Raw genomic sequence first — 24014 nt, 5'->3', positions numbered from 1 at the left:
TTTACTCTTGACGAAAAATTAAATTCAAGATTTCATAATTTTTAACTAATTCATTGAACACTAGGTCACGTCCAAAATGCGACAACATCAAAGTAATTATTATATGAAAATTAGAAGCTTCAGACTCTGTAAATTGTAAACTAGCAGAGGGTTTAAGCTGCACAGCCATGGAAGAAGAAGAACCCATACAAAAACTCTGGCAAGAAGTTCGAGATCTAACCCTAGGCACCTCAACCCAAATCAACCACCTCTCTACCCCACCCACCCCTCTCCAGTTCCTCCGTGAATACGTTTCGCCCAACAAGCCTTGCCTCATTTCCAACGCCGTAAACCACTGGCCAGCCACCACTCTGTGGCAATCAACTCATTATCTAACCAATACACTCTCTTCTTCCAATGTTTCACTTCATCTTACTCCTACAGGCCGTGCTGATGCACTTTCCCCAAACCCCATTTCCCCTTCTTCACTCTGTTTCGCTTCTGCTGAAGTGAAGCATCTTCCTTTTCCTGATGCGTTGAACTGGGTATTGGAATCGGAGATGGGTTGTGTGGGTTATTTGCAGCAGCAGAATGATTGTTTTCGGAGTGAGTATGGGGCGTTGAGTAAAGATTGTGATTCTGATTTTGGTTGGGCTTCTGAGGCTTTTGGGTGTTTACCTGAAGCGGTGAATCTTTGGATTGGGAATGAGTTGTCTGAGACTTCGTTTCATAAGGATCATTATGAGAATATTTATGCTGTTGTCTCTGGGGAGAAGCATTTTTTGCTTCTTCCTCCTACTGATGTTCATAGGATGTATATTACTGAGTATCCTGCTGCGGAGTACCACTACTTACAGGTCTGTCCCGTAGTTCACCTTACTTGTTATGCGCTTGAACTTTGGTTCTGTGAAATTTTTAAGAAATGAATGCATTTGTAGAGCTTCTTTGTGGTTTTTATATTTGTTGATGTGTTACTATCAAAGTAGCAATTTTGCTCCCATTCTTATCTTCTTGTATTAATGCATTACGTCCACTGTAGTTTTATTGGGTTTTTATATATGAATTCTAGGAATGCGGTTGTAGCTTTGTGGTGTGTATGTGTTGAGGGATTCAGATAGAAATATCCATTTGGTGTAATTCTTTTTGGAGAACTTGAATTTCAGCTGAAGTATACTGGCTTGTTCTTTAATGTATTCATATGTTATGCAGTTGAAGTTTGTCGCGCTTTGATATGTGAATTCTTGCTCTAGGATTGAATGCATTTGTAGCGCTTTATGAATGAAAATGTTAGAAGGACGATTTTTCAAATGTAGAAAGTTGTCATTCTTCTTTTCTGGATTTGGACCAAAAGAAAAGAGTATCACATAAAAACGCAAGGAGGACGTTTTGTAATCATATGAATAGTGGTTTTTGAGTTATAGCAAGTAGCTCAGAAGAAATAGTTCCTAAAGGCAATCCAAGTTGCAACCCTTGTTCATTCTTGGAAATAGGAGCAAATTAATCTGTTGCTCTTAAATTGACAAATTTTTATAGTTGATGCAGCAGTGTACCACTGCCCAGGTTCCATTTTTCCTTTCATGTATTCTGGAAGTTGAGCACTTTTGTAGTGCTTTCTGATGTATATGTTTAGCTGAGTTTCCATGCCTCATGGAATTAGGAATTTGGTTATAATTCGTTTGGGAAAACTTATGTTTCAGTACAATGTACTGTTCTACTGTGCTGACATGTGTTCTGCTGCTTTCTGGGTTTGTAGGATACTGGGGAGTTCTCTTTGGAACTGGAGGAACCAGTGAGGAATGTCCCATGGTGCAGTGTTAATCCATACCCTTCACCTGAGTTGAAAGAGAAGGAAATGACCAAGTTTCCTTTATATTTCAATGGACCAAGACCATTTGAAGTTACAGTCAAGGCAGGCGAGATTCTTTACTTGTAAGCTTTCACGATTAGCTTTACTTATCTCTTTATTTATTCAGTTTTGATATCCCCTTCTGAACAATAGGTTTAGTCATTGTCTCTTTGATTGCATTACATTGTTGATGTCGTTGATGTTTCTCAAAGCAGCTTGGGCATTTGCCTCACTTTGCATTACGTCTCCATTTTATTAGGTGCTAGTTTAAGAGTTATTACACATTATCTTTGCAATGCAAGTAACAATTTCGTTGCAAAAAGGGCTGGAATTTCAAAGCTCAAACAATTGATTGAACTTACTTTATTCTCACTGCAATAATAAAATCCAATTAACAAAATTAGATGAAGATAGTCTAATGGCTAGCTGAAACTTGTTTTTGGCTAATGGATAGGTAGTAAGAACAATCTCAATATGATACGCCTGTAGTCTTCTTTCATTATTCTCTCTTGACAGCTCGAATGCCATGCCACTTTCTACTAATCAAGCATCTAGAATTAGTATCTTTACTTCATTAATCAGCAAAAATGCTCTTTTCATTGAGTTGTGGGAGTGCTGCCATTGTTCCCAAATACCTTTGCACAGTCTTGTCTTATAATTTTAATCTACTCATCTTCCTCTTTATTTAGACAGTTACAATTCCGTTCATTGATCATGTTTGTATAATCTCATATGGTGCAATATTTATCCTCTTCTCCTCGCATCAAACAGGAAAGTGAACCTATATCTTTCCTTGGTGGAACGAGAACAACTATACAGCTGAAATCAAAATTGGAAATTGACCTGAGTAGTTTTTTTGAGTGTATGTGTTTAGTAGGAATTCATTTTACAGTAATTTGGATGGATAGGGTTCAAATTATGAAAAACAGACCTCAAATTTCAGCTTTAGATTCTTGTTATTTGGCAATTCAGACTGGCTCTTGATTTGCCTTTTAGAACTTCAGTGTTATGGTACAGTTTTCAGTTTTTACAAAAAGTTACTGAACAAACAAAAAATCCTGGCCAGCACCTGCACTGCTAATTGCGAGTCGGAAAGATTTTTAGGCATTTTTAGAACTTTTTGTTTGTGCATTTCATGATGCTGTTGGAGTGATAGCTGTACTTAGTGGTGTTAATTAACCATATTACTCTTTTATGCAACTTATCCAGGCCAAGCATGTGGTTTCACCATGTTAGACAGAGCTCAGACAGCAGAGGACTCACCATTGCTGTAAACTACTGTAATACTCTTCTCCTATTTAAACAAAAAACTTAGAAGGCAGAAAAGTGAAAAGACAAAGAAAGCTTAATATCTCTCTCTTTCACTCCTTTCCAAGGATACTGGGAACTAAACTGCTGTTTGTCTGACAGGGTATGACATGCGATTTGATATCAAATATGCTTACTTCAACTTCTTGCAATCGCTGCCGCATTCCATTCTGTGTAATCCTGCATCATCTGAAAAATTAGGCTTGGAGTCGCAGCATAATTCATCTATACACAACTCTGAGGATGAATCCAGCATGGACGATGTCACTGCTTCTGCAAATGGTAATTTATTACATCATCCTGATACTGCAGAAAAATAAGTAGCACTCACTGTTACGAGCCCAATGGCGAAGAGAAGCAAAGGAAATTTTGAGTTCACTGAGATCCAATTCTTCAAGCATCGTTTGTTTCCCTTTTATATCCTGGAGAAGTTGCAGAGTGTTTTTGACCTGAGATGGGAAAGCTGAAATGAAACTTTCCCGACATGATTGCCCTCAAGGTGAGCCCTCAATTTGCCATTTGATATCCAAGTGACACACTACCCGTGATGGGGATTCAGGTGTCCTAATCTGGTTGTTAAGTTTAGTTAGCATGTTATCAGCATGGAAAGGTCTAATCTGATTCGTTTGAAGAAGACATAGTTCTGAAAAGGCTTGAGCTTCATAGGTTTTATTTTTTCAAGCCATGCCAATCATCACATGTCATGGAAACGCGACATTAGGGTGTCCCCAAATCTCCTCAAAAGACGCAAAGCCAGAGCTCATGGCTGCTGCCATAGATTAGAGCAGAGTGTACTATTTTGAGCTTACAACAGAAGTGCACAAATCAACATTCCAATATTTGACTATCTATTGTATGCATCTTTACTGATTTATCTGGGATGAAAGTGCCTTGTGGTGTGTGTAACATTTGTTAAAAATGAATAAAGCCAAAGCTGGGATACTTGTTATAAATTCATCATTTTGCAGTTCACAACGCACTCATATACGCGTTGCTAATTTAGAGGTCTCGGATTCAAACACAGTATTCCAACCCCTTTGTTTCAACTTTCAAGGCATGCTTTTTTCTTTTTGTTGTGTCCCAAAAGAATATCAAGAAATAATTCTTCTTTAAATTTTTCATTGAAATTGGATAATTCATAATCACATAAATATTTATAACTTATTTTAAATTACATATCTCAAAATTTCTTTTATTAACTCCACATATCTCACATTTTACTATTGCCTAGGTATTAAGTGGTTATTTGGACATGAAAATTACAGTATATTGGAGTTGGTTTTGAATTTCTGAATGATTTAGTGTGAAAATAATTTCTTTATCTGAAATTTCGAAAATTTATAGAAATAATTTTGTGTTCAAATAGTTTTCCAATATAATATTTGAAAAAAAACCGAAAAATATCTGTGGACAAACAGCCACTACAATTGTGAAGTATTTATAGTTGATTCCAACTGAATTTGGCGCCCAGTGATTTTCTTCACTATGAATTCTAGTAAACAATCCTTCTAAAAATCAATGGCGATCACATCATCCTACCCAAAACCACCATTGTTGCATACTAAAATTACTTCAAAAAACTCCAAGAAATGGATACCCATCACTATCCATTCCATTTCCAACACCCCCCTTCAATTCCAATTGCCTCTACATAAACCTCACTACAAAATACACCAACCCATTAAGCCAGAAATCAAGAAAACTACAGACCCAAGTTGCACAATCTCTGATGTTTTAAGGCTAATGGATAGTCTTGGTTTTAATATACCAGTTGACGTATACGTTTCCCTTATCAAAGAATGCACTGAATCTCGTGACCCTTTAAACGCGGTTGAAGTCTATGAGCATATTTGTAAAAGTGATGTAATTCCTAGCCTGCCGTTACTGAATCGTTTGTTGCTGATGCTTGTGTTTTGTGGTTGTTTTGAACAGGCTCGCCAACTGTTTGATAAAATGCGTGTGAGAAATTCTCAGTCTTGGGCTGCGATGATCGCGGGGTGTGTTGAAAATGGAGAGTGTGAAGGAGCTTTGCGTTTGTTTATGGAGATGCAGAGTGAGGCGGGAAACTTGTGTAAGTGTGGTGATTTAATTGATGATGGAATATTGGTGTGTGTTCTAAAGGCTTGTGTGGAATTGATGAATTTGGAACTTGGGAGACAGATTCATGGATGGTTATTGAAGTTGGGTAATTGTGAAAGTATGGCTTTGAATAGTTTTTTGATCAAATTTTATGGGGAGTTTGGTTATCTGGAAAGCGCGGATAATGTGTTTGATCATATTCCACATTGTAATACAGTTGTTTGGACAGCTAGAATTGGCAATTTGTGTAAGGAGGAACAGTTTGAAGGCGCGATAAGGATTTTCAGGGAGATGGTAAGAGAAGGAGTGAAGAAAAATAGTTTTACATTTTCAAGTATTCTTAAAGCTTGTGGGAAGTTGAGGGATGCTGGATGTTGTGGTCAACAGGTTCATGCTACTTCCGTCAAGGTAGGACTTGATACGGATAGTTATGTGCTGTGTAGCTTGATCGACATGTATGGTAAATATGGGTTGCTAAAGGATGCTCGGAGGGTTTTTAATGCGCGAGAGGACAAGAGCAATATTGCCTGTTGGAATGCAATGTTGATGGGATGTATACAACATGGTTTCGGTGTTGAAGCCATGAAAGTTCTCTATGAGATGAAAGAAGCTGGTTTGCAGCCACATGAATCTTTGATTAATGAAGTCTTGTTGGTTTGTGGCAGTAGTAATATCGAGAAAATGAATGCCTGACTTAAGAATATATCTTAGTTTACATGAAGATGATTTTTCATGGAATACAATGCAGGCACCAACTGGCACGGAGTTAGCCGGGGCTTCTTCCTCGAGTCCTGTCATGATCGCGCACTCAACACCATTGTATTGGCTAATCTCTAGTTTCCTTGATGAGTTTGTTGCATTTGAAGTATCCACAAGGGTATGTATATAATAACGTTCCTAAGAGATGTTAAGCAATCTTGCACATGGAATATCTCTTAGTTTCCCATGAATATATGAAGATGATTTGCAAGATCAATGATCAACACACTGGCTGATATCTCTAGTTTCGTTGATGTCATCAGCTTGACGAGTTGTTTGCATATCAAGGATCAACAAGGGTATGTATATAATAATGCTCTCTGGAGTTGTGAAACAAGTAATAGCACTATACTTTACCACATTCGACATGTGGCCGAGCTTACATATGCTAGAACTTTTTGTTAATACAGTCTATATGGCACAGAAATGCAAGTATATTACAAATATCCAAATATTGTTTGTTGAAAATTAGAACTTAAATCTATGATCTTCGATCCTGAATTCATGCAGCTGTTATGATTTAGTATGACAATGGATCAGTGGGGGCACAAAAGTTATTGCTTGATGATTTGGTGATTGACCATGCAGTGCATAGACTTACATCGCCCTGGAAGAACTCGAGCATATGGTACTTCTGGACTTGGTAATGCAGGAAAGTGGAGAACCCTAATAATGAACGCGATCAGATTTTGGCAAATCCAAGACTAAGCAGATATACTTGTTCTTGCGGTGGCATTAATCAACTGATGGTTATTGTGAGATTTCTGTCTACACGATCTCTAGATATATATATGAGCATTATCATATTTGTTCGTGTGCTCGAATCTAATTTAGTTCATTGCAAGCTAGGGATGCTGAATTGTGAGAAGGAACTAAAGGTAACCTTAAGTAGTTGGATGCACTCAAGGTCAGTGTTCTAATGTTGATTATATTTACAATTTGTAGTTGCAAAATGATACCTTGTTTATACATATCCATGAGAGTAATTTATTCACATATATGTATAATTTACATGTCAAAATATTTTGCAGTCTTTGATAACATGTTAAGACATGTAATCGTTTGATAAGAGGGATATGATATAATCTCAGGATTTTTTTATCGTGCGTTTGATTAGAGGAATTAGTTTGGTTGATGAGGAGTTCTTCTTCCAATAATCTACCTAGAGATAATTGGGGAATCACAAATTAATTGGTAGTACGTTCAACCCCACCATTTGGAAGAAATTTCCTCAAGTGGGCTGGCTTGATCAGAGGTGGATGTATTATTAAACGTACGAGTTCAGTAGAATTCAGTAATTAAATTTTGATCGATAGTCTGCAAGGGCATGATTGAGTGGTTGAGAGACGGGTCTTTCATGTGGAAGATCTGCTACTCAGTTATACTCTAGTTCGATTTACATGTCCCTTGTGGTTTGCGAGCTATCACATAGTAAAACTATCACAAAGTGCGCTCTCAAAAGACAGAAACTGTGATAGAGATTGTAGATTTTTAACCGAACAGTGATAGGATTGATTTGAGCAAAAACAAAATTATTTTAGCCAATCAAGTGGTCCAAGAAAGAAGCCAATCTCAGTTTAAAAGACATGCATCAAAAGACCTAGTCACAATCAATAATTTAACATAATAACAATCTTACATATTTTTCCTGGCTAGTTAAATGCCAGCCTCTAAAGTTGGTAGGGTTGTAATAGATATTTGTTATTTCCTCCGTCTCAATTTTTTTAGTATAATTAAAATTTTGAGATTTTAATTTTTAAATTTTTAAATATAAATTCAATATAAAAGCTTAGAATTTTTGAAATAAAATTTATATATTAAAAATTATGTAAAATTTTTAATAAAATAAAAACAAAATTTAATTAATTCTCAAAATTGCAATTATGCAACATGGACAAAGAAGGGATCCGGCTCTTCTCCATTTCTCCTCTCTCCATTTTTTCTAAATTTCTATTTGGATTAATGACACGTGTCATAGGTTAAAATAAATGGTTAAGATTTAATTTTTCAAAGTTAACCTCCAATCATGATTTAGTTAATAAATACATTATATATCAAGTATTAAAATTATTATAATCTCACAATCTTAGCAACATATTATCTTGTCCATAAATATAGAAAAAAAAATTTCTTCCTTTTTTTAATAGTAGGATCTTTTCTTTTTTCCGTTTATATAATATTTTTATTGTATTCTTTTGTTAAAAGCATATTGATTCGTGATTAATAATTTATCTAGCGATAAGCAAACCATTTTAACAAACTAATTTCAATTTCATAATAAGATTACAAATACGGTGATACCAGTACATATGGTGGTTAATTATAGTTTTTATACTTCTATTCAGTTAATTAGATAAAAAGATTATTTAAAAGAAAATTTAAAAAAATCTTACGTATAAAAGAAATTTAGGAAGAAATTTTTTTTCCATATTTATGGACAAGATAATATGTTACTAAGATAGTTATATTATAATAATTTTTAATACTTAAAATATAATGTATTTATTAATTAAATCATGTTTAGAGATTTAATTTGAAAATTAAATCTTAACTATTTATTTTAACATATGTCATGTGTCACTAATTCAAATAAAAACTTGAAAAAAAGAAAAATGAAGAGGAACCGGATCCAAAGAAGAGTAATACTATACTAATAGAAAGCTGTCCATTTGACCCTACATTTTCACCTGTTGATATTTTAGTACAATGTTGTCCTCTCTTGGTGAAACGATAATGCGAAAGATAAATTCAAAATTTGAAATTTTAGTATAATTTACTATTTAGAAATTTCTTAGAAATTGGAATTATTCGACCTAATGCTACTAGATTTAAAAGAAATCATGTGTTATATACTATGTCTTCCTCACCTTGTGAATGATAAAATCGAGTTAATTTATAAAATTTTCATTCAACTAGTAGATATTATTTTAAATAGTTATATTTTGTTTAAAATGAAAATGAAAAAAAGATGATGTTAATACTCTTTGATAAAATCTATTAGACAAATAATCATACGAAAAATCAATAGTATAATAATATGATCACATGTCTATTATTGTAGTGAAAGATTCACGAGGCTATAAAATAAAAATATTATTTTGAAATATAAGTGATTTTCTGATGTTTGGTTAGCGAAAAAAGAAAACAATGTTTTCTCTTAATTATCGGAACGTCTTAATTGCGTATATATATAACTACTTTAACCAATGCTCAAATAATACTATCAATACTCCATCCTTTCTTTTTTTATTTGTCAAATTTTGATTAAACACATCTCTTACGAAATAATGACTAGTATAATGAGTTATCATTATACCTATATTAATTATTAGAGTTTTAAATATATTTACTCACCACATTTCAAAGAATTAACTCAATGTTAAATAAATTAAGGATACTGTCAAAAGATTACAGTAATAGAGAAATTGAATTAGAAAATGTGTGACAAGTAAATAGAGACTAAGTAAGTATTTAGCGTTCAAAAGTTTCATGAAAATTTTCTAACATTGTCGATATTTTAATCTTGAATATATGATGGATTAGAAAAAATAAAAAATAAAAAAATCATCATAAATTACAAGAAAGACTTATATTTCAACCAAATATTAACATTTTTTAGAAAATGACTTGAGGAATAATGTCCTCAGATTAACTTTACTGTAGATATTTTTGCAAATGCATTTTCCATAGCCACAAAATGCATTTTCCTTTAACCACAAAAGGATTTGAGTGTATCAAAACAAAATCAGGAGATATTTGTTGAAAATGATTTTATTTTTTGTGGATGTGTTCGATTGAAAAAGAAACATTCTTTATAGAAAACATTATTGAGTTTTTTTTTAAACTTATAAAACATAATTTCTTTTATTTATTTCGACCAAATCAATTTATTGGAAAAATGGATGATGAAAAAGAAAATCTTGCTCAAATACTGGGAAAATTTTTAATGTGTGAAAATATTGTTATTATTCTTTTTCTCACTGATTCAATCAAGATATTTGTGAAAACAGTCGCTAGTAAACACTTTTCAATGAAAGATAGTGATCTTTTAGTAATTAATAATTGTGTTTTACTTATTTTCTTGTATTTGTTTCGCAAGAAAAAAATATCATCCTTAAAATATAGAATGATATTTGTTTGAGGACGGGAGGATACAATCAATATATATAATGACATAGAGTGTGTTTGGTATGAAGGAAGTTTCCAATTTTCTAATGTTTGGTTGGGATAAAAGTTTTGGAAAATGTTTTTCAAATCAACTCATTTTCCTCAAAATTAAGGAAAATAACTTCCCTTCAAAAATTAAAGAAAACATTTTCCATAACTCTCCTCCAATTTCAAATTACATTTTTTTTGGAAAAGCGTCAATTTAAAAAAATATTTTCAATTTCAAAATTTTTATTTTTTCACATGATCTTGACTAATTTAGTAAAATGAATATCTAATACTATACAATTTTAAAGAAAAAAAAAGGGAATGGGAAAAAAGAGAAAAGAGAAAAACAGGAAAGAAAAATGAGAGGAAAGAAGAAAAATCAAGTGTAGACTCCACGAGTCCAAATTCAATTATAATAAAGTATTCTCTTATGTTAGTGTAATTTGTGTCTTATTCATAATAAAATTTTTCGAATTTGACATATTCTTTTAAAAAAGGTCAAATTTTTAAAAACTTTTAATCGAGTGATGTATGCATTTTCCCAATCAACAAATATCGAGAGAAGAAAGAAAGGAGTATTAAGAAAAAGAAAATAATGTCAAATTGGTGTAACTATCAATCGGTTGATTAATATATTACATAGTCTTTAATGTTGTACATAATTTCTTGCAGCAGATTTCATAAATCATATTAGTATAGTGGTTAATTACTCAACGCATCAATTTTTTTTATTAATATTATGATCTTATTTGGGTTTCTCTAAATGATTATATAATTGTCTTTAGATATAACATACTTTGCTATTAGATACTCCATATTTAAAAGCATTATTTTTTAATTGATATTATAACATCAATTTATATTAATTAAATTATCTGACATATACCTCATAACTGACATGAAGGTACATACATAATAATAATAATAATAATAATAATAATAATATTATTATTATGTACCTTCACCACAATAAAATCTTTTTAGTGGCAATAAAATATTGCCATTAAAAAAAGGGCAACTTTCACGTATAGCAAACAGAAAATTTATATTTGTATGCTATAACAAACTTTGCATAATTGCGCTCCATAGCAAACATAAAACTGCATAATTCGCTATACATATACAAGTGGATAATTCGCTGGCCTAAATTGTATAATTCGCTGGCCTATTTCGCTGCAATTGTATAATTCGCTATCCTATTTCACTGCAATTGTATAATGCACAATTGTATAATTCACTGCCTATTTCGCTGCAATATTAAGTGTATAGCAAGAAGATATATGTTTTTCTCTCGCTTTATACAAAAACAGAAACACAATACATACACTTCTATTGTATAAAGCTAGAGAAAATTGTATTTCACTGCAATTGTATAATTCGCAATTGTATAATTCGTTGACCTTTTTCTCTGCAATATTTGAAGTAAAATGTTTGTAAATTGTATAATTAAGTGTATAACACGAAGATATATATTTTTGCATTTGTATATACAATTTTCTCTCGCTTTATACAAAACAGAAACAGAATTATACACTTCTGTGTATAAAGCGAGAGAGGCAAGCGAGAATGGAGAGTGGCGAGCGAGATTTCTGGGAGAGAGACGCTGGCAAATTTTAGCTAACGTTTGCTATGGAGCACAATTAAATCAAACCCTAGCTATTCCATTTATTTTAGGTTATTAGTTTGCTATTATATACAATTTTCCCTTAAAAAAAAGAGTGTTAAAATATTTACCGACATTAGTTAAGTATCAATAGGATCAATGATGCTAAAGACTTTATGGGCATATATAAAGAGTGCAAATTGCCGCTAAAAATATATATTTAGTGATAACTAAAAGTTACTTATTACTAATAATCATTTTTGATATAGTGCTTGATCAAAACAAATTTATCTCAAATATTTATATTTGTGTGGTCTTTATTTTGACTTTGTTTTTCCTTCCTAGATGTAATTTTGATGAGAAACTTTTTTAAAAAAATTTCTTTCGAATTGGAATACTTGAATTGACTAGACCAAAATAAACCTAGGAGTTTATAGAAAAAATCGTCTGTTTGCAACAAATTTTAAATATATGGAAAATAAATAACCATACAAATAAAATATGAAGAAACATAATTTTATTGATTAAGATAGCGGATATAATTCTATTGATCCCTTGATTCTACTCTCCTAAGATTGACATAATTCGAGGGCCGTTAATGGCGTATTCTCGAACTAGGATGATTTAGATTTGATCTCTATATGAATATTCCATCAATTTGTGGAGTATTCGAGATCTTGATCTCTTTATGAAATTCCCGAGATACCTTTTAAGAGAATTTAGTACTCTTTATATAGACATAAATTAGGGTTTAGGGTTGAGTAACCTCCAAGAATCCTTATTTGAGTTGAACACTGTTTGTAGAGTTTCAACTCGAATTTGAACGCGCGCATCTTGTAGAGTCCCCACAAAATTTTAATATCTACACCGTCTCTTTCCTATATTAGACGGAGTATAACTTATAGTGAATTTAATATTTTTAAAAATATAATATATATAAATTAGTAATCTGAAATTTTATAATTATTTTAAAAAATTAAAATCTCAAATTCATAAACTTCAAAGCTTATTTTCCCCTGTATGTTTTTTTATATATGCCCAAAATGAAGAAAGAGTGATGCTCCGTAAATGAGTAGTCTCTTTCTTTATAATTACTCCTCGTTCATGATTAATTATTATGTTTTTTTTTAAAGTTAATTCGATTAATTTTTAAAGTTAAAAAATTATATTACTTTAATATAAACATAAAATTTAAATTTCTAATAACTATATTAAAAATACTATAAACTGTAATTTTTTACATATCAATATAAAAAAAAATATCGTAGAATATTAATTAAAATTTTTATTAATAATTTGATTCCAAAACAAAAAACAACGACGATTAAAAATAGACGAAACAAATAGATACTTTCACAACACCCTAGACATATAAATTGCGTGAGCTTGTGCATGTTTATTTTCTAGACAAATACATTATACACACACCTATTAATTATCTTATGTCAAATCAGTAAATACATGAAACGTGACATATATTTCTAATCACTTATGCTAAGATTCTTTCGATAAAGAATTTTGAGGCAATTTGGGAGGATGTATTAGCAAATGTATTGATTTTGGTATTATTTAATTTATTATATTGTTTGATAGTATTTTTATTATATGTAAATTATGTATTATTACTTACGTGAAACTATTATATTAACAATATTATGGTAATTAATATATAAATACATAAGATTAAAGATTGAATTGTCTTTGAACACATCATATCAAACAGGGTAAAGTTATTTCAATATCAATACTAATTTTACCGTTACTAATCAAAAAATTATTAACAATCACATATTTAATATCGTTTTTATATATTCTATTCAAACGATTCTAAATAATATAATTTATACGAAAAAATTATTTGAATTTCATTGGTTAATAATAGTTGAATCTAGCTTTGCAAATTTGACATCTGGTCATGATGGGATATATCAAATTGGGATATTTTTCGTCTGAGAATAAAATGAATCATACACGTGGTTTTATTTTTATTATTATTATTATTATTATTATTATAAATATAAGTGATTGGAATAAATCAAGGTCTATTCTACAATTAAAATATTTTTTTTTTATGTCTGGAAAAAGATACTTATATTATGATCAGTCTCTCTGTCCCATTGGATTTTTAATTCTATAAGAATATTGTTAGAGTTAACTTTTATCTACTAACAACGTAAAATATACTATTATTGTTAGAGTTTAAAATTTATTAAATTTATGTAGCGATTGTAAAATTATTCAAAGTTTTCAACTTAATTATAATATAATTTTAGGTAATTTATTTAGTATATTAATATTGATCAGTATCATAAAATAAATAATATGTTATAATAAATTAAATTACACTAAAGATTGATATAATTGTTTTCTTATACTTTACAGCTTACGCCATCATCTGTACAATATAAAGAAGTTCAGTACTGATCAGTATCACACAAGTGTTTAAAGAAGAAAAAGTAATAAAAAACAGAGAATAAAAAGATAAGCAAGCAACCATTTTAATTATTGTTTAGTATCTAATTAATTCATTATTTAATTATCCAAAAGGAGAACCAGAATGTTTTGATAAGAATTTAAATTAAAAATAACTTTAATATGCACATGCATTTAAATTAAAGAACTTATAAAATACAAAAAAGAATTAAATGTAAGATTATTGAGTTCACCGTAACAATGAGTATGCTTGATTTCAACCAACGAGGGTGGTATTGAAGCGGTGAACATTTTTTCATTTTTAATTAAAGATCTTAAGTTTGAGTTTGAATTTTTTTGAATATGAAGTTATTTTTATTAGAGAGCGTTTTACTCTAATAAGATTTTTTAAACATAAATTTTTATTTAATCAGATTTTTACGTGAATATGAAGATGAATTTTTTTTTATTGATGTTGTGTGGATAAGAAGTCTCTTTTCACTACCCCACTTTAGGAAAATGTGAGGTTCCCTCAATGAATAGTCTCTTTCTTTTGCTATACTCCTTACTCCAATAAATGGCTATATATGCATGGGACCTCATACATACAAAACTTAATTCTTTTTCCCTTTACTCTTTAGTATAATCATATCTTGTTTCTTCTTTTTCTTCTCTTCAAGAAGAAACACAATGGATGCTTTGTCTTCAACTTTCCTTTCTACATTATCACAAAAACCTAAATCTCTTCTTTCTCCTTATAATAATAATAATTATCATTACTATTCTCCTACTCTGAAAGTATTTTCTGTTAGAATTGAAGAAAGACCACAAACAACCACTACTATAGCAAAACCACAAGAAAAATCAACCCCTTCACCACCAAAACCATCTCCAAAAAGAGAACCAATACCCTCAAGAAAACCTATTGAACCATCATTTCCCTCTTTTATCTTCAATGCATTCGATGATTTCGTAAATACTTTCATTGATCCACCTAGGAAATCGTCTGTTGATCCAAGGTATGTTCTCTCTAACAACTTCGCTCCAGTAGACGAACTTCCTCCTACTGAATGCGAAGTAGTGGAAGGCTCTCTTCCCTCTTGCCTAGACGGCGCGTATATTAGAAATGGACCGAACCCTCAATATCTTCCACGTGGACCTTACCATCTTTTCGACGGTGATGGAATGCTTCACTCTATTAAAATTTCCCAAGGTAAAGCTACGTTATGTAGTCGATTTGTCAAAACTTACAAGTACAATATCGAAAATGAAGCCGGGTCACCCATTATTCCTAATGTGTTCTCCGGTTTCAACGGTCTTACCGCCTCGGCCGCGCGTGGTGCACTCACCGCGGCCCGGGCTATTGCGGGACAGTTCAATCCCGCAAACGGTATAGGCCTTGCGAATACAAGCTTAGCTTTATTTGGAGGTAAACTTTTCGCCCTCGGTGAATCTGATTTACCATATGAGGTAAAAATAGCCCCAAATGGTGACATTTTTACCCTCGGCCGTCACGATTTTAACGGAAAACTTTTTATGAGCATGACGGCACATCCGAAAATCGACCCCGAAACTAACGAGGCTTTTGCTTTCCGTTACGGCCCGATGCCTCCGTTTATAACTTACTTTCGGGTCAACCCGGATGGTACAAAAACCCAGGATGTACCCATATTCTCAATGACCCGCCCGTCATTTCTTCATGACTTTGCAATCACAAAAAAATACGCGATATTTTCGGACATACAAATTGGAATGAATCCAATTGATTTACTCACCGGTGGTTCACCGGTGGGTACTGACTCGGGGAAAATTCCCCGAATTGGTGTGATACCACGTTACGCCATAGATGAGTCGGAAATGAGGTGGTTTGATGTACCAGGATTTAATATTGTACACGCAATCAACGCGTGGGATGAGGATGGAGGTGATACGATAGTGTTGATCGCGCCGAATATATTATCGGTGGAACATACACTAGAGAGGATGGACATGATACATGCAAGTGTTGAGAAAGTGAAAATAAATTTGAAGACAGGAATGGTGAGCAGACATCCAATTTCTACAAGAAATCTTGATTTTGGAGTCATCAATCCAGCTTATGTTGGGAAAAAGAACAAGTACGTTTTTAAATATCCAATATATCTTCAATAACTTACTTGATATTCATTAATATAAGTATACATAAATATTAATTGTAAAATTAATTAAATCGAGTCTCGAAAACAAAACATGACAATTAGTTTGGGACAGAAGAGTAGCTCGGTATTTTTATAGAACAAATTACACTCTCCTTGTTAATTTTTACTAGTCCACTAAACTGAAAAAATATGTATCTATTTTTACTCTTTGATTTAAAAAATCAAAAAATAATTTGCATTTTTATATACCTATTTTTAAATAAAATAACATAATAAAATTATCACTTTATTCTATCACATTTTTTAATGTGTGCACCAATAAGTAAACATTCACAGTACTAGTACTAGTATATAACACTATTACAAATTTATTGATTTTTGTTGGACCATCTATAGTGCAGCATATGGACATGTGTAGGTCCTTTATGACTTATGATCACATGATTTAATTTCAGCAGAGACCATACAAACAAAAAGTCCGTTTTAAATTTCGTATCGAGTCAAAAATTACAGGATATATAAAATAATTTTTTGTTTCTACTACTCGTGTAGGTACGTATATGCAGCCATTGGGGATCCTTTGCCAAAAGTAATAGGGATAGCAAAATTAGACGTATCCATAGCAGAAATTGATCGTCGCGATTGCATCGTGGCATGTCGTATATTTGGAGAAGATTGCTATGGTGGTGAACCATTTTTCGTGCCTGAAAATCCTTCGATCGATGAAGATGATGGCTACGTGGTGTCATACGTACACAATGAGAAGACAGGGGAATCAAATTTTTTGGTCATGGATGCAACATCACCTAATCTTGACATTGTGGCTAATGTCAAATTGCCTCGTCGTGTGCCTTATGGTTTCCATGGACTTTTCGTGAGTGAAAATGATCTTATGAAGCTATAAATATCGATATATCGATAATTGATTTAATTATTTAAAATCTATGTATAATATGTATGTATATAAATGATATATAGGTTGATTCCTCTTTAAAATAGTATTGTATCAATTAGGGACAAATAAATTTGAGGATGTTTCTATCATTTATTTAGATTTTATCTTTTTAATTTTATAATGGTTTCAATTATGTTACGTGAGATAAATAAATTTGATTTCCCTTTTTAGTTTTACTAGAGTTTTAATGAAAATTGACAAACAATCTAAGTGATCATACATGAAATTTATTTATCATTGTCTCACCTTTTCTAAAAAATGACGTGTCCTGTTCCGATTCGGGTGTTGGAGTTAGATTTCGGATCGATTGTTGAGGTTCTGTTCTGGTGGGGTCTCGGAATTGGTTTCTGTCTTAGAAACTACTTTCTTAAAAAATATTTTTTTAACCTCTAGTCCAATATAAAAAAAGGATATTTTTTATAAAGTCGCAATAAAACACTAAAAAGTCTTCTTCACTTACTAATCAAATTATAAAAAATAAGTTATAAATCAATTTATTTTCCGAAAAAAAAAAAACTTGATCCCTTCGTACCAAACACAATTGCTAGCGCTTAAAAGTGAGTAGTATATAACATTATTATAAATTTATTGATTTGTGTTGGACCATCTATAGTTAAGCATATGGTCATGTGCATAATTCAGCAGATACCACAAACCAAACTATCTAAAATTAGCAAATTTCTTAACAGCAAAGGCAGCTTTTATTCATTGCAATGTCTTTGATATACCTTTGGGCTTTGTCTACAACTTCTAAAAATATCAAATTTGTCAAAAGTTCACTTATAAGTAAATACTATTCTTCTTTCGTATGTTATAATTTGTTTGTTTTACTTTAACACATTCTAAGTACTTTTAGTTTAAGATTACAATCCACAGGATTCAAGATTCATTTTTATTTTCTTAAACTTTATGTTAAGTCAAAATCAACCGAACAAATTAGAACTGAATATCGAGAGGGAAAGTAAGATATCTTATAATATAAACTTTTTCTATTTTCTCGTTGTTGCCTTATTGTTTTCACGAACTTCTCGTGAGGGAAAGTGATCTTAATAATATATATATAATTATATTAAGTTATTTATAGCCTATGTTTTCTTTGTTCTTCAACATCAAATTTAATTAAGACGTGTATATATAGATAATATATTGGTTGATTCCAATGAACTCTGAAAGATAATTGAGGACTCGTGCAAGGTAAAAAATCAAGTTTGTGGAAAATGTATATATAGTTCGGTTTGGTTATTTTTGCGGTTTTGTATGGTAAAATTAAAATTAAATCAAATAATATCGATTTTCTAAATTTAAAACCAAACCACACGAAAAACTAATTTTTTAAATCGATTTGGTTTGTTTTTGTTGGATATTCTGTAATATATAAAGGTCTTAAATTGAATAGACATATCTATTCGTGAAAGAACATGACTATTATTAAAATTTGTTTGGCATGAAAGAACACAATTTTTAGCAAAAATCATAATCAACAATTAAAATTTTTCAGTCGATTTGTCAAAATTTCTCGCCGATAAGGCAGTTAATGTCCCATCGACAAGACGAGAAAGTGCATCAGCTGCCTTATTAAGCTTCACAGGGCGATACACTATTCAAAAATCAAACCCAACCAACTTTCCTAACCATTGTTGCTGCTCAGGTGTCTGAATAACTTGCTCCGTCAGATTTTGACTGATTGTTGGTCCGTAATGATTGTAAAACGTCTCCTAGTAAACATTGTCTCCATTTACTAACAGCTTGAGTAATAGCATACATCTCCAAATGGTAGGCCGATGCCTTTTGCATTTTAGGACATAACTTTTGGCTGTAAAATGCAATGGGATGGCCTCTCTGAGACAAGACTGCCCCCATACCAACACCAGAAACGTCAGTTTCCACGTGAAATTCCCGTGTGAAGTCTAGTAATACTAAGACTGGAGTGCAACTCAACTTGTCCTTAGAAGTCTCAAATGTCCATTTTGCAATACTTCCCCACTTAAAAGGTTCTTTTTTTTTGAGTAAATCAGTTAAAAGACTAGCAATTGTGGCGTATTGCTTAATGAAACGCCTATAATATCCAGTGAGCCCTAAGAAACTCCGCACCCTTGTCACATTTGTTGCAACTGGACACTGCTGAATAACCGATATTTTGGAAGGGTCAACTGCTAAACCCTTACGAGAAATGACATGACCAAGATAATCGACCTGAGGTTGACCAAATAAGCATTTAGAACGTTTTGCCACCAATTTATGCTCACGAAGAATCTGGAGAACCTGAGTTAAGTGCTGCAAATGATGTTCCCAAGTCTGACTATAAACCAAAATATCATCAAAAAATATATCAAAGCACAACAACGAAGCAACAACCGAAAGATTTAATTCATTGTAGCTTGAAATGTAGAAGGAGCATTAGATAAGCCAAACAACATCACAAGGAATTCATGATGCCCTTCATGAGTGCAAAAAGCTGTTTTGGCCACATCCTCGGGGTGAACACGTATCTGATGGTAACCAGACAGTAAATCCAACTTAGAAAAATAAGTTGCGCCATGTAATTCATCAAAAAGTTCATCGATAGTTTGAATATGAAATCTATCCCTCACCGTAATGGCATTGAAGGCACGATAGTCTACACAAAATCGCCAGGTGCCATCTTTCTTGCGAACTAAGAGATCAGGCGAAGAAAAGGGACTAGTGTTAGGATGGATGATTCCATCATTAAGCATATTAGCAACTAATTGTTCCATTATATTCTTCTGAAAATAGGGGTACCTGTATGGTTTAACATTGATTGGTCCTGACCCCGGATTAAGATGGATAGCATGATCAAGTTCGCGCGCTGATGGTAATCCTTGAGGTTTGCGAAACACATCCGTATAAGAAGCTAAAATGGAGAAGGGGCTGGATCAGGATCCTTAGTTGTCACCACCTGGAGGCAAGACACTGCATTAGTCTCACAAAGTCGTCGTAACGTGTGTAACTGCACTGGTTGAGCCTTATCCGAAGGCTCTCCAATCCAGCAATACTTTGTCCCTTCTGGGAAAACTCCTGTCCAAAAACTCATCAGGGAAGTGTACCGTGTCATTAGAGATAGCTTCGAACCTGGATCGAAGCTCTGCCACAGTGGACGTCTATACAAGATTAGAGAGTCTGCCTTCCAGGGAACACAAGGACCTATCTTGAAATCGAAGACGAAGCTTCTCAGCAAAATGCGGACAATCAAAAAGTTGCTTGTTGTGAAACATCCAGCGATACCAATCGAGGGCTTCACCCTCCAAATGGAATGACGCCAAAAAACCAGCAAGATGGAATAGAATTCAAAATAACGCTCAACTTGAAATAGCCACGCATCAACATTTTGCCCATAAGCTCCTCGGACTGTGAGTGGACCAGAAGAATTAGATCCAGCAGATAAATACACATCCATCTGTCGTGGACGAAAAGGGTCAACAACGGTGGACCGAGCAGCAATCGTTGAGATAAAATCCTGCACTAGCTGACTAAAGTTGTCTAAACGAGTTGATAACACCGTAAACATCAGAATCTCTTTGCTTAGAAGTATCCATGGAGTACTACTCAATGAAAGCACCAATTGGAACAAACTTCAACTCAAAATAAAGGAACAGTAGCAAAACTTAATTTGATTATTCGAGAAGAACTAATACAGTAGTGAAATTTCATAGTTCTGCTCTTAATGAGCAGCAGTTGCAGACCCGCTCTCAGTTCCCCCACTGGCTTGGGCCTCGTATACTTGGGCTGGTTGATCCATAACAAACTCATCTCTTAAGTTCTATAAATATGTAGACTCTCTAGAAGTAGCCTAAGAAAAAATCTGCATATATAAACAAAGAGTTTTATTGTATCCTTGAAGAGAATTGTTTATATTTATCCGAATATGTGTATGAGCAACGTCTCTTTAAAGAAAGCGATACATGTCGCAAAGAACTTCATTCTTATTTACTTTATCTATATATCTCAAATTATTTGTCCACTTTTATCTTAATTACATTTACTATATTTATTTTATTTTCTGTAAAATTTCTTCATAGACTAAGATTTCTCATCTTATTTGTTGAAATTTTTATATTTTTGCTCAAGATTTGCTAATTTTTAATGATTCATGCTATATCAATATGTTAAGAAGCTTGGTACATCTAATAGATTTCTTCTAAGGTAATTTACGCACTCAAATTTTAAATTCATAAAAGTAAATTCTACTCCTATTTTATTTCAATTTTTTTATGATATATAATTTTCTTTGATAATTTTGTTCAATAATATGGTTAATGATTGATATTGGTCCAACTTTGAAAACTATTTTGAAGTTTATGACTCAAAAATATAGGAAAAAATTAATTTCTTAACCAGAAATCAAAGAAAAGAAGTCTACTACTAAAAATAAGTCATTTATACTTGTTCATAAAATCAATAACATGCATATACATTTTATATATATATATATATATAAATATATATATATAAAATAATTGTTATGACTAGTGCAAGAGTCAAACTATTTACTAATTAGTAACTGTAATTTTTCAAATTTTTCTTAATAAAAATATCATTGCAAGAGTCAAACTATTCACTAAGTAAGGGTGAATATAGAATACCTTTTGTTTTAAAAAAAGAAAAAATGCATTATTCATGAAAGTGAATGTGTTCAGATTTATATTTATTCTACGTAATAGATAATTCAGTATTATTAATAGATGTTCTATCAATTATTTATACTTTCTTATATTTTTTTGATTATCTATATCGTATATACACATAAAATTAAGCATATACAAGACGATATATTACTTTTCTATGAAAACTAATCATAATTAACTTTTTTTCGTATTTTCTATTGACATCTTTCACAATTATTTTCATTTAGTTGTTTTGAAGAATCTAATTTCCTTTATTAATAAGAACAAGTCAGCTAAAGAACAAAAAAATTCTGATGTGATACCTTTTTAAGGTCAATATTTTTATTTATTTCTTTCTTATTTTTTTAATCTTTTCTTCCATTTATTTATTGTATTTAAAAACTATTGAAGATGACAAGGAAAAAAAATAATGTCCAGTATATTTTATAACAAATAAATGTTAAAATTAAAAAAATATATTAAGAGGAAAAACAAGTTTAACTATCATCAAAATAAAACTTATCTCTTTATTTCTATTTAGATTATCAAAAGTTCATTCTAAATTATTGTTATATCGCGCGAAGCAAATACAAATTTCCTAGCATAAAAAACCTAATTTTATAAGAGAAGCTCAAGAAGAGTAGAGTACCATATGCCTATTTTATTTCTGTCTTGATTCAAGAAAAAAATAATATCAAAGCAGATTAATATGTAATTAGGAGTCCTGAGCCTAAAGGGTACAAAATATTAACAAAAATTTTAAAAACGGTATATAAACTTTTATATTAACCAAAACGGCAAATTCGCTGGAACAACAGTGATTTCCTCCACCGAAAAAAGCAAAATCGGTGCTAGTGCAGCGATTTTGCAAAATGTGATTTTTTTTTAAAAAAATTCAAATCGGTACCTAGGCAGCGATTTTCAATTTTTTATAAAAAAAAATCGCTGCCTAGGCAGCGATTTACTTTAATTTTTTTTTTAAAAAAATAATTTGAAAATCGCTGTCTAGGTAGCGATTTGAATTTTTTTTTAAAAAAAAATTACATTTTGCAAGCAGCGATTTTGCTTTTTCCGATGGAGAAAATTGTTGTTGTTTCAGCGATTTTGCCGTTTTGGTTAATATAAAATTTTATATACCATTTTAAAATTTTTATTAATATTTTATACCCTTTAGGCTCCAAACTCACACTAATTAGGCCGTATTACATAAAGTATTTGTGTCATTTATTTAAAAAATATTTAAACCAACAAATCAGAAAATAATTTTGGAAATGCTCCAAAAAAAAAAATAACACTTAGTCTTAACATCAAAAGTTATCCAAATACATATATGTGGATCTCTTCTTGCCTAATCTTTGGTGTATGTAACTATTAAATGATTTTTTTTTTAACGTATTCTATGGATTTGTTAATTTGAATATATGATTTTCACTAGAGTTATTGGATTCAATAAAATTGATACGTAACTAATAACCTTCCGCTTTTCATTTTCATCGTATATATCACAATTGAAATAACAAAACCTAAACAACCTCCAATTTTAAACTATTATTTTCAACAAATGTGTTTCTACTTGAACAAAGATTATTTGATACTAAAGAGAGACGTGTTTGCATGATCTAATTTATAGTATAGACATGGACATAAAGGCTATTCAATATTTAGGATTACTCGGTTGGTTTGAATATAAGTTTTGATGAGATAAATTATGACGTAAAAGTTTTAATGAGATTATTTTTTAATGAGTGTTGGATTTGTCGTACTAAAAATTATATGTTTTGATAAATTTTAAGAACTTAGTTTTTTTACTAAATACCCTTTATGAATGTGAAGGATTTACAAGTATATTTTTTTCATTTACCTATTTTCTTGGAAATTATCTCGGACTTACTATACCATTCAAGGGAAGGGATAACTTATCCTTGTAAAATTTATTAATCCCTGAATAAATTATTCTGAAATTGCCAACCAAATAACAAATTAAGTGACACTATAATTTAAGGAGAATTACAGGAATACACCTCTTTTGTTTCACTTATTTTCATTATCCCCAACGTATCAGAGCTACATATTAATGTATTTGAGCCAGTATTTTATGTATTCGAGCTACATATTATGTACTCAAGCTACATATTGTGTATCTGAGCTAGTTTTTAAT

At 31.5% G+C, this 24014-nt stretch overlaps 3 protein-coding genes across 5 annotated transcripts; all 3 read left to right on the top strand.

Annotated features, from left to right (window-relative positions):
- LOC107026817 (jmjC domain-containing protein 7) lies at positions 1–5197 on the top strand. Of its 2 annotated transcripts, XR_001457657.2 has the most exons (5): positions 1–836; positions 1733–1908; positions 3035–3105; positions 3236–3632; positions 5066–5197. XR_001457657.2 is itself a non-coding variant. In XM_015227906.2 (4 exons), exons 1-4 carry the CDS (start codon positions 168–170, stop codon positions 3451–3453), a joined length of 1134 nt encoding a protein of 377 aa, XP_015083392.1. In that variant the 5' UTR covers positions 1–167; the 3' UTR covers positions 3454–4112. The 2 variants fall into 2 exon arrangements, 1 of the variants encoding a protein (XP_015083392.1); XM_015227906.2 differs by lacking the exon at positions 5066–5197 and having other exon boundaries at positions 3236–4112.
- LOC107026816 (pentatricopeptide repeat-containing protein At1g31790) lies at positions 4462–7072 on the top strand. 2 transcript variants are annotated; one of them, XM_015227905.2, is made up of 2 exons: positions 4462–6270; positions 6560–7072. In XM_015227905.2, the coding sequence occupies exon 1, from the start codon at positions 4652–4654 to the stop codon at positions 5903–5905; it is 1254 nt and encodes a 417-aa protein (XP_015083391.1). In that variant the 5' UTR covers positions 4462–4651; the 3' UTR covers positions 5906–6270; positions 6560–7072. The 2 variants fall into 2 exon arrangements, with proteins under 2 accessions (XP_015083391.1, XP_015083390.1); XM_015227904.2 differs by having other exon boundaries at positions 6482–7072.
- Positions 7073–14740: 7668 nt separating this feature from the next.
- Positions 14741–17350, top strand: LOC107029051 (probable carotenoid cleavage dioxygenase 4, chloroplastic). The gene is made up of 2 exons (XM_015230346.2): positions 14741–16258; positions 16832–17350. The coding sequence occupies exons 1-2, from the start codon at positions 14832–14834 to the stop codon at positions 17181–17183; spliced, it is 1779 nt and encodes a 592-aa protein (XP_015085832.1). The 5' UTR covers positions 14741–14831; the 3' UTR covers positions 17184–17350.
- Positions 17351–24014: the final 6664 nt, after the last annotated feature.

Source organism: Solanum pennellii, chromosome 8 (genome assembly GCF_001406875.1).
Source record: "Solanum pennellii chromosome 8, SPENNV200".
In the NCBI taxonomy this organism is placed as follows: domain Eukaryota; kingdom Viridiplantae; phylum Streptophyta; class Magnoliopsida; order Solanales; family Solanaceae; genus Solanum; species Solanum pennellii.
This window is presented reverse-complemented; position numbering and strand designations above follow the sequence as displayed.